The sequence below is a fragment of the Choloepus didactylus genome, chromosome X (genome assembly GCF_015220235.1).
Source record: "Choloepus didactylus isolate mChoDid1 chromosome X, mChoDid1.pri, whole genome shotgun sequence".
Taxonomy (NCBI): domain Eukaryota; kingdom Metazoa; phylum Chordata; class Mammalia; order Pilosa; family Megalonychidae; genus Choloepus; species Choloepus didactylus.
The window spans coordinates 112,180,592-112,192,366 of record NC_051334.1 but is presented as its reverse complement, the minus strand read 5'-3'; the positions used below and the strand labels follow the sequence as shown (position 1 = coordinate 112,192,366).

The window sequence follows — 11,775 nt, the reverse complement described above, 5'->3', positions numbered from 1 at the left end:
CTAGCGTCTGGACCGCGGGCCAGGCAGGACCCCGGCAACAGATGGCGCCCAAGAGTTTGGCGACATCTGCCCGGCCCTGTTGTCGTCCCGGCCTCTCACTAGCCAAGTTACTCCGTGAAGAAGCCCCTCCAGCCTTCCTTTGATCTTGTAGCGCGCATGCGCGTCCTCTGCCTCTCTTCTTCCCCGGAGACTGCGCCCCGGGATCCGGCTGTGGCATTGCTCCTTCTCGCCACGGAAGGTTAAGGGGGCGGGGCTTGCGGAATCCGAGGAGCCGTCCTGAGAGCGTTCAACTCAGCGCTGGTCCTGAGAGAGTGCCGGCGAGCAGGCGCGTTAATTGCCATAGCCCAGCAAAAGCCAGGGTACCTAGGCACTGAAGCCAATCACCGAAGGAACGCTTAGGCTGTGCCCCCTCTTCTTCTGCCCTGGCTCAGTTCGCGGGTGACTTGAGAGTGCACGCTGGTCAGGACTCCTCGCGTGGAGGTACTGAGCGTCTGTGCCCCGAAAGAGTGGCTACCCACCTGCCTGTGGGACTGCGAAGGGAGAAACTGCCACCGAAACAGCTGTTCCCATGGCTCTTCTCTGCGCGCCTGGAATTGGATTCCAGACTGGGTTCCGGGATGCTTCCTTTTGCCTTGTCCAAATTTCACAGCACGTATGTTGACGATTGGAATCTTGGGCCCATCGAGAGTCAAAGTCATAGTGTATTCCAGAGCTCTCTATTTCAGACTCCAACAGGTCTAATTTGAGGCTAGAAGAGAAGGGTCTTGTGCTCTAACCAGGGGATCTCCGTTCCAGAACTGTACTTGACAGAGCCCTCCGTACTGATACGTGGACTGCAGCAGCTCCAGGAGTTCTCTTGGAAGAGGGATGTGTGTGTTCTGAAGACCAGACCGCAACACTCAGAACTTCGACAATGGACAGAGTTTATGAAATTCCTGAGGAGCCAAATGTGGATCAAATTTCATCTCTGGAGGAAGATGTCATACGAGGGGCCAACCCACGCTTTACCTTTCCTTTTGGCATCCTCTTCTCCACCTTTCTGTACTGTGGGGAGGCTGCATCTGCCTTGTATATGGTTAGAATCTATCGAAAGAATAATGAAACCTACTGGATGACATACACCCTCTCCTTCTTTATGTTTTCATCCATTATGGTCCAGTTGACACTCATTTTTGTCCATAGAGATCTGGCCAAAGATAAGCCTTTATCGCTGTTTATGCATCTAATCCTCTTGGGGCCTGTTATCAGGTGAGCAACTTTTTTTTTTTTTTTTTTTTTTTAAATCTCTTCCTATATCCCCAGACTTGTTCAGAGAAAGATGAAGCTAATCTTTACTAGACTGGTATTGTGCCTCTAATCTAATAAGATAAGATTCTCCAATTCGCTCCAACTCTTGCCTTCCCTGCCTACCATCCAAATAATCGTCTCTGAAATTTTAAACGCTACCGTGATAAACGTGTGGCATGTACCTGTGTTCCAAAACTATATATGGTACCATTGATAATAACTTCATTAGATAATATTTGCTCTCTGGATTTGGGTTGTGAAAACTGAGATGGACCAGTAGACTTGGTCACCCTATGCACACAGACCGTAGCTGCAGAGTGTGTTATTTTGACTTTGCCTTTTAGACACTCTCTAAATTGGATGAAAACTCTTTCCCCACTCCATCCCATCCCACATTCAGTTTCTTTACCCTTGGGCTTACTACTTGGGCTGGTGCTGCTGCCATATTCAAATTTTCCAGTTATTTGACATCTGGAAACTATTTTAAGCCATCCATGGTAATCTGGTGCCCAACCCATTATAGTTCATTTTTTCCTGTCAATTAAACGGTCTTCTGTTTAACACTGTGTATCTTTCTGCAATAAAAGTACATGGTTAGAAGGGGGTAAAAGAAGATGGTCTATCTTTCCATTTGGAAGCAGTAGCACAATGAAATAGTACGAAGTCTATCCATTCAGATTGACTTGAAGGGACTAGAATGTGGTTTATTCTAGGGAGATAGGCATCTGTGTCAGCAGACTCATCTAGATGTTATGGGGTTTTCAAGGTAGGGAGATGTTGCAAAACTTATGAGGTCAGGAGGTAAGAATGGACCAAGTTAGTCTTGATTGCAAGAGAAGCAGAAGCCTAAAGTCAGCTGAGGAATATGGGTCAGAGTGTTGATGTAATTGTAACAGGGACATAACCCTAAAGAATTAAAAACAGTCTGTGAAACTGACTAAGGATGGAATCCCCCATTTGAAAAATCAGTATAATTTTAAACAGGGAGGAATTGATTAAGTTCCTTCAGAGAAAATATGGGATATCAACAGAAATAGTGACCTGGAATTCAGGAGACCCGGAATCTAGTGCTCCATCTGTCATCAGTCGCATAGCCTTGGTGAAATCTCTTTAAGATGCGTGGGTGTCAGTTCCCTCATCTGAAAAATAAATGGGTTAGATCGTGGTTTCAAACTCAAATGCTTACAGAGGCCAGATAGGTAGCTTATATGAGTGAAGCAGGCCAAGTATAAGAAAAACAGTAGCTTCACATGTGACAATAAATGAAAACTATGTCTCAGTGTCAGAGAAATGATGCAGAGTAGTGAGTAATGTGGCAATCTGGAGCCAGATGATCTGTCAAAAGGAGGCAGCTGCTCTAAAGCTCCAGCCTGTTGTTTCCATGTTGGAATTCAGACCCAGTATTGCCAGACCCCCCAACTTTTCAGGAGAAGCCCCCAAGACAGACTTTCAGATAAAAAGTCATGATTTTAAATTTTGGCAACTGATAAATTAAACAAAAACAAACACTGTATGGACTGAAACACATGTGTGGGTCAGATGTGACTCGGTGACCGATAAGTAGCCTTTGGACTAAGTGATCTACAGGTCCTTTCCAGTTCTATAAATCTTTGAAATTAAGCTGTAAAAGCAAGACCTCATTTTGAACTTGGAACCAAGAAATTTAGAGATGTTAGTAGAGAAGCAAGGTGTTTACCAAACATTTGTTTCTCCCTTTTCAAATGCAATATGCTAAGTTACCAGATTAAGCACTCTCAAGATGCAAAATTCAGCAAGTACTGCCCCAGCCTCCAGTTTTGACTTCCCTTTTTTGCTTTGTGGTTTCCGAAGCCATCTTTGATTTGGGCCCTCTGTATGGAGTGTTGAGTGCTGTATTTCATTTTCATGGGTCAGCTTCCACTAGAAATGATTGGGAAGCATTTATTACCTCAGTCAGCTAACCCCACAGCAGGAAAAAAATAATTAAAAACTCATAAATCATACTCTTGATATGCTTATTTTCAAGACCAATTGCTTTTTAGGTAGATAGAAACTTGATTAGTGCTATGAGGCACATGAAGGTGTTGGAGAGCTTGGCTCCCTTATATGAAATGCAAACATACCTCTGGAAATGAAAATGTACTTCAATTTACTGAAGCTTATAAGCAAGGCAGATACTGTTACTTAAATCAGTAAATAGCTTTAAGAATAGAAACATAAACCGAAGTATTCATGCTACCGCCTCCCCCAATAATTGTATTCAGCAGTAACACTGATGGGCTTTGGGTTGAAATCTAAAATGTTTTGTTGAAAATGCACTTATGCATTTTCCCTAAATCAGAAAAGACTTGATTTTTTTTCTGTGTGCTCTCTTTCCATAGTTTTCTCTCCAGGTTTTAGAGTTTGTCCCTAGAAAGTGAAAGTTTCAAACTTCATGCTTCAATAAGGCACACATGCACCAATCTCAGAGGCGTCCTATGGAGAATGGCAGTCAGCACTTGTTCTAAATTTTTCCATTGGGAACCAAAGCCTGGGGGGTATATAAATTTCTGAGCCTGTCTTTGATCTATTTTTCTCTTAAATCGCATTGCTGCTATTATTATCCTTTCCTCCCATTATTTCTCACCATGTATTCTTTCTTCCTTTTCACTCATTAACTCAGCAAATATTTATCAAATACCCACTATGTGGTAAGGGCTGTGAGCGAGATAAATACCACCCCTGCCCTCTGTCAGGGAAGATGTCTTAATTTTAACCACAAATGTTCTTACTCATTATAGAAATGATCTGCAGTTTCCATTCATTTCAGGGTGAGTGGGGGAAGTGGTAACTCAGGTGTTCCAAAACAAGATGTTCCAGTAGTTTTTCTTCTATTCACCACATCAGAACTGCTAAAGACTTCTGATTTACATGGAGGAGATGGGAGGGGTGTAGCAGGAAATGTGGTCTTTTCACTGTCTCAAGGGTGGTAGGCTCTCAAAAGAATGCTGTCTTCTTGGTAAAGAAAGAATCAAATTTAAAAGGCTGCTGTCCCCAAACAGGTCAAGAACCACAAAAGGCAACCTTTGGAAAGAACTTTTGAGGTTCCCTAGGCATATGGTACATTCAGTTCTAAGTTGTTAGGTCTTTTAAGAACACATGTTGCTAAACTGCTTTCCTGTGGATATGAGAGGTTTTTTCCTGATTTCCTATCCCCACAGACTTTTTGGCTGATACATTTATAGTTGTGGGCTCTGTCTTGAAAAAGCAGAACATAAAATCCCTGATTTATGGAGCTGAATGATTTGAATAAGAAATGCTTTACCTCAGGAGCTTGAGGTACTCTGAAAACCAGGGCCTTTGGTACCTTCATCATTCTCTTTCAACACAGAAAACAGTAGTTACCTAATGCCTTAATATTCCAGGCACTTTTATACCAGAAGCCTATTCTTAAGGAGACAAAACAATTCCTTGATACTTAAAGAAGTACATCTGAAATGATATTCTTAGCAGGTGAGGGATAAACCAAAAAAGGATTTAGACTTCAAGTAACTTCTAAAAGGCATGACCAACCCTTTGATTCATGAGAAATGAGCAAGGCAGGAGAGAAAGAATAGCAAAAAAGCAGTACAAACTCCCCAAGTTATTCTTTCCCCTCACTACAATCTCCCTTCCTAAGACAGCTTTAGTTAAGTTCCCATGATGCTTTACTTCTGCAGATGTTTGGAAGCCATGATTAAGTACCTCACATTGTGGAAGAAGGAAGGGCAGGAGGAGCCCTATGTCAGCCTCACCCGAAAGAAGATGCTAATAAATGGTGAGGAGGTGCTGACAGAATGGGAAGTGGGCCACTCCATCCGGACCCTGGCTATGCACCGCAATGCCTACAAACGTATGTCACAGATTCAAGCCTTCCTGGGCTCAGTGCCCCAGCTGACCTATCAGCTCTATGTGACCCTGATCTCTGCAGAGGTTCCCCTGGGTAGAGGTGAGTGGGGTCAGGTGAGGGGAGGGCTTCACTAAAATCTTGGAATCTAGATCTGAGCTGTCCAATACACTGGCCACTAGCTTCATGTTTAAATTAAATTTAAATTAAATAAAATTAAAAGTTCATTTCCTCAGTCATAGTAGCCACGTTTTAAGTGTTCAGTAGCCACATGTACCTAGTGGCTACTGTATTAGCACAGATATGGAACATTTCCATTGTCACAGAAAGTTCTATTGGACAGCACTGGTCAAAGAACCTGAGGAGTCAGACATCTCAGGCCTACCAGATTTCTTAAGCTGGGATAAGCTATTTAGTCTAAAACTGCCTTGGGAAAACCCTCTCTGGGCCCAGAAGAAGCTAGTATTCCCAGTAGTCAGGGGCTATTTCCCTTGCCCACAGTGTTTACACTATGCTTACATTTTTTTGCTGTTTAGGGGTGGAAGTCTTTAAATAAGAGGTTCCCAAATATTACTGATCATCAGAATCCTGTATTAAGCTTCTTTTAAAAATTGCATTCCCCCCCTCAGATCTGAATCAATCTCAGGGTGTGGGGAGGCCAGGAATCTGTATTTTTTAAAAGCACCCCAGTTAATTCCAGTCAACCACATTTGGGAACCACTGACTTAATCACTTCTCCCAATTCCAGCCAGGAGAAAGAAAAGGGGTGTGAAATGAACACAGACGAGAGTCCGGCCAGGCCTAGTTCTGACCTTTGTGATCATTGGAGGGAGTTACCAAAGTAGTCACTGCCTTAATTTCCCCTTGTGAAAAAGGGATCCTGAGATGAATAAAACCTCTAGGGCAGAATGAAATGTAAGTCATTGTTTTCAGAATCAAAATAAAGTGTTGTTAGAGTTTTAACAATATGAGATTAGCTCTATCTACTTGGGCTGGCTGGTACCATTGTGGGCACAGGTTTGGACCATTTCCTTGATAGGTGCTAACCCTGCTTGGCAAAGCCCTCCCCCCCCAATCTCAAATAGATGTAAGGAAAAAATTCACCCTCTTCTCTCTTTTTCTCCATTGAATTGTTCATGAAGTTCTATTGGTCTTGAAGCATTTCACATACCTAGTATTGACAGTTGTTTGAGGAGAAAAATCTCTGGAAATGATGCTTTTCCTCTTGAGAATTTTGAGGGTATGCATTACCAAATTATTACATGCATAAACTGATTTACCTACAGGTGATTGTATATGCACAGAAAATTTCTGGAGAGATCAGCAAGAAACTACCTCTGGGGAGTAGGAATGAGAAATCAGCAGACTTTTACTTTTTATTTTATACATTTCTGTATGGTTTGAAATTTTTACCATGATCATGTATTACTATTTTTAGTCCTTATTTTTTTAATTGTAAAAATCAGGCATGTTTATGGTAAAAATTCAGTATTATTTATATTTCCCTTATATGAATTGGACTATTATTTTTTATTTCCCTAAACCTCTATTGAAAGAATTAAGTTTGTTTCTAACTTTTCACACGAAAAGGTTTGTTTCTAGTTACCAACTATGCTACAGTGAGTATCATTGTAAATATCTGTGTACTTGAATGGGGACTTTGTAGGATAAATTCTTTGCAGTAGAATTGCTCTGTGAAAGGATATTCGTATTTAGATATTTGATAGATATTGTCTAATAACCACCATAAAAGGCTGTATGAATTTATACTTCTACCATGTATGAATGTGCCTGTTTCTCCATAGCCAAAATGAAATATTATTTTGTTGTATAATTGTAAAATAACTGGTTGCTTTAATTATGAGTGAAACTGAGCATCTTTTCATGTTTGCTTATTGTGTGTGTTCTGTGAATTGCTTATTTATATATTTTGCTCTCTTTTTTTAGTGAGTTTGTCTTTTTCTTATTAATTTGTAGAAGCTATTTACTTATTGACATTAATCCTTTCTCTGCTGTGTATGAATATGTATATATACATTTGTATAATGTTTTGTATGTATTTATATATACATACATACTCACAAAGCACACACATATTTTCTCTGTGTGTTTACTTGTCATAAATATAACACATGAGACATAATACACACACTATGCTTTGTAGCATCTTCTGGCATTCTGAAGCATTAAATTTTTATGTAGTCAAATCTTTTATTGCTTTTAAATTTTGTGCCTTTCTTACAAAGGCCATTCACAACTCATATCTGGTAGAGCAATTTATCCCTATCTTCCAAATAGATTAATTTCTAAAATCAATTTATCAATCTGCCCCCCCACCACCAAAAAAGCAAACAAATCAAACAGTAACAACAGCAAACAAACATTTCATTGAGATTCTGATTGGAATTGCATTAAGTTATTTATATTATTTTGGAGGGAATTGACATCTTTACAGTGTTAATTTCATATTGGAAGAGGATAAATCTCTCCATTTTGTTAAATATTTTTAATGTACTTCAGTAAAGTTATATATTTTTTTGCTATAGGTCTTGCACATTTTGGTAAAGCTTATATCTAGGTGTTCTATCAGTTTTTAAGTCACCTGATTTTCTAAGTGCCGGGGTAGCGCCCAGGTAAAGTAAATTCACCTACTATACTTTGGGAAATAGGGGTTGATGATGATGACAGCAGCAAGCAGATAGCATTTACTATGTTCCAGGCATTGCTCTAAACTTTTTACATGTAATTATCTCATTTAATCCCAAGAACCCTAAGAGGTAATTACTGTTATTACCCCCATTTTACAAATGAGGAAACAGAGGCACTGAGAGGTTAAGTAAATTCCCCAAAGTCCCACAAATAGTAGGTGGCAAAGATTGGACTGGAACCCAGGATGTCTGCCTCCAGAACCTGTATTTCTAACTATGTCACTACACAAAAGATGTAAGGAAAGCTTTCTCCAAGGCCTTATTTTCAATTCTTCGGTGTAGCCTATTTAGAATTTTGACAATGCTATCTCTTTTACAGTTTTGAAAGAAACTTTTTGGTTTAATTTTCCTCACTTTCACCCACCCCCTTTCTTCTCCTTGCTGCCCCTTTTCTAGTCCTTTTTTCTCTTGGAGGCCATCTGCATCAATATGAATGAGCAAATTCACTAGCAGCATTATGGTCTCTTGCGTGAGTTTTTTTGTAGGGAGACAGATGGAAGGTGCATTTACATTAATTGGAAGCATCAGGCTTTCTTCCTTTGATTTTACGACTATCAATAAATGAGTTCTAATTTAAGAGAAAGCATCAACACGTTTGGCTAGATATATGGTCTGAAATTCCCAACTCCATACAATATATCACCCCTTGAGGGTGAAACTGACCGGTTTATAAAGCCAAAAGTAACCTCCTTAGGAGAGTCTCCCATTTCAGTCTTTGAGAGTCCAACACTATACTTACTTACAGCTGAAAATGACCTCAGAAAAAATCTCTGGTTTCTTCTGGGTTTCCATGAGAAAGTCCTCACTTTTCTTGCAAATTAAGTTGACCTCTCCCTGGCTCTAGTTTCTTTGGATCCAGTCTTTTAATACGAACAGAAAGCTCTGGCTTTTCTTTTGGATGAGTACCTCTCAGGTATCCCTCTCTGTGAAGGCACTGGATTTTTTCTAATTAGTCAATACCTTTTGACATAAAGGAAGTAAAGGAAAGGGCCACCTCTGTTTTCTACAGCCAAGACTTAGTGTAACAAGTTAGAGAGCATCCTGACCCTTTGGGGACCCTACTCTAACATAAAGTGGTGGTATGGATGTCATGGGCTATGAAATTTTTTTTAACCACTCTGCTAGAAGTCTAGGGATTCCTAAAGTATACCAGAGGATGGGGATGATGAATTAACATTGCTGATGATAAATATAGGCAACTCTACGGAGTCTCAGATCCCACACAGCTGAACCAAGGGCTTCTAATCCTAGGTATTTTATACTTCCTCTTTAAACTCAGAACTCTTCATCATTCCACTCACATTTATTTAGCACCCACTATATTCCAGGCAGTGTGTTACGCTCTGGGCATGCAGCAGTGAACAAAATAGACATGGTCCATTCTGCCCTCGTGGAATTTCCAGTACACACTTGACACACGTCACTGGGTTAAGCACTCTAGAAGCACATGCACACACATACACACACACACACACAAGATTAGTTTCTCGAAGAAAATATGCATCTAAGTAGGGACTTCTATTATTAGCAAGAACATTTTCTATGGGTCTCCTAAGACTGGATTTTCTCAGATAGGGTTCTTTCTGCCTCCTTTAATGTTTGCTCAGAAGCCTGCTTCATTGTGTGGATCCTGCTTTATCCCTATATATGTGCTGTTTTCATATTAACGACCTTTCAATGTTAGTTCTAAGTCCCACTCTTCTTAAAAAGTTCATTTTGTACTTTTCATTATTAAAATATTACGGTGTATGTTCATCATGGGAAATTTAGAAAATAGAGAAAAGTAGAAATAAACTGGTACAAAACCCTATCACAGAAAGACATTTTGGTTTATTTCTTTCCCTATTCTTTCTATGCATGCTATTTGTTTACATAGCTGTGATCATACTTAAGTTTTCTCTTAAATGGGGCCCTGACATCTCACATATCATCTCTGTTCCTTGTGTTTTTATTTTCTTACAGTTGTGCTAATGGTCTTTTCCCTGATATCTGTCACCTATGGGGCTACCCTCTGCAATATGTTGGCTATCCAGATCAAGTACGATGAATACAAGATTCGCCTTGGGCCACTAGAAGTCCTCTGCATCACCATCTGGCGGACATTGGAGATCACTTCCCGCTTGGTGATTCTGGTGCTCTTCTCAGCCACCTTGAAATTGAAGGCTGTGCCCTTCTTATTGCTCAACTTCCTGATCATCCTCTTTGAGCCTTGGGTTAAGTTCTGGAGGAGTGGTGCCCAGATGCCCAATAACATTGAGAAAAATTTCAGCCGGGTAGGCACACTGGTAGTGCTGATTTCAGTCACCGTACTCTACGCTGGCATTAACTTCTCTTGTTGGTCAGCCATGCAGTTGAAGTTGGCAGACAGGGAACTTGTTGACAAAGACCAGAACTGGGGACATATGGGCCTGCACTATAGTGTGCGGTTGGTAGAGAATGTGATCATGGTCTTGGTTTTTAAGTTCTTTGGAGTGAAAGTATTACTAAATTACTGTCATTCCTTGATTGCCTTGCAGCTCATTATTGCTTATCTGATTTCCATTGGCTTCATGCTCCTTTTCTTCCAGTACTTGCATCCATTGCGCTCACTCTTCACCCACAATGTAGTAGACTACCTCCACTGTATCTGCTGCCACCGACACCCTCAGGGCAGAGCTGAGAACTTGGAGCCATCCTTTGAAGCTGAAGCAAGGCAAAACATTGTCTGATTCTAGTCTTCTGGGTATTTGGGGATGGGTTCGGGTTTTCCAAGAGCAACTGTGAAATCAAAGGAAAAGAGAAGACTCTTGGGTGGGTACCTACCAGGATATTTTCTTGGGTTTTCACATAAGCCCATCAAAAGAAAGAACAGCCACCAAATAGGTTTTATTTCCTCAAGACTGCAATATTAGAACACCAGGAGTATCCATTATGGAAGGGTCAAAGATACCATTCACTGTCCCATCCCCCACTCAGGTCTGGCTGTCCTATGGGATAACTTACCTCCAGGGCCCTTAGGCTTTCTGTAACTTTCCAGCTCTGCTCATTTGCTTGAGGCTTCACTGAGCTTTTCCAGGCTCAGCTGTAAGCTCAGAATCCCACCAGAATATATTCTGACTGATCAGAGAATGTGAGAGTGGTTTGGGCCTTTTTAATTCCAATGAGAAGCTCTGGCTAAGAGGATGGCCCCTATTGTTAAAAGAGCTGCTACCCTAAGGAGCTCTCCATTAGGATTTAGCTAGTGGTGGTTCTTCTTTCAGTGGCCCTTCATAGGCAGAATAGGATTCCTTTAGGGCACAAGCCAGACTATCTCAGGGACCTGCAAGGGCCTCCAGCTTGCAGTAGAGTGGTGGAGTGAAATCTCTTACTTTACTGCCTCATTAACAGGGATTCCCTCCAACCCAGCTTTTTTTGTGCTCTTGGTGTTTTACTACTTGACATGGACCTCAGAGAAGCTGAACTGTAATTGAAAATGTTTCTAATGTGTGGAAGAAATGAAGACTGCCTTGTGTCTGCTATTGCTCTGAGTATTTTATTGATTTGTTTTTTTACATGGGTGGGGGGTGGGGGTGGGGGGTGGGGAGAGTAATAATGGCCGGAACATGACCTTCATATTGTTTGGGGGTGGAATGGGTGTCTGACAATCCAAGGTAGAGTGAATGAGGAGAAGCAAAATCAGCCACAGTAAATCATCATCAGTCCTGGGTCTTCCCATAGGATTTTACTCTCTAATAAGGAGCATATGTTTATCGATCCTTTGTATATTTCCATGCACCCAGTGGATGATTTCAGGTCTCCCTTTCTTATTTATCTCTACATTTACATTTCACCATAGCTAGGTATTTTGATGGGAATGTCCACTAGATGCCTCCAAGGTAACCAAGGAATTGAGGTTCCTATGGCCACTGTCTATTGGGACTGAGCATCCCAGCATTTATCAAACTATTGCTTGCTCTT

The 11,775-nt window shown here is 40.9% G+C and overlaps 1 protein-coding gene across 3 annotated transcripts; it reads left to right on the top strand.

Annotated features, from left to right (window-relative positions):
• Positions 1 to 203: 203 nt before the first annotated feature.
• XKRX (XK related X-linked) lies at positions 204 to 11,336 on the top strand. 3 transcript variants are annotated; one of them, XM_037822509.1, is made up of 3 exons: positions 204 to 1,248; positions 4,965 to 5,062; positions 9,802 to 11,336. In XM_037822509.1, the coding sequence occupies exons 1-3, from the start codon at positions 914 to 916 to the stop codon at positions 10,545 to 10,547; spliced, it is 1,179 nt and encodes a 392-aa protein (XP_037678437.1). In that variant the 5' UTR covers positions 204 to 913; the 3' UTR covers positions 10,548 to 11,336. The 3 variants fall into 3 exon arrangements, with proteins under 3 accessions (XP_037678437.1, XP_037678435.1, XP_037678434.1); XM_037822507.1 differs by having other exon boundaries at positions 4,965 to 5,137; XM_037822506.1 differs by having other exon boundaries at positions 4,965 to 5,233.
• The last annotated feature ends 439 nt before the right edge of the window (positions 11,337 to 11,775 follow it).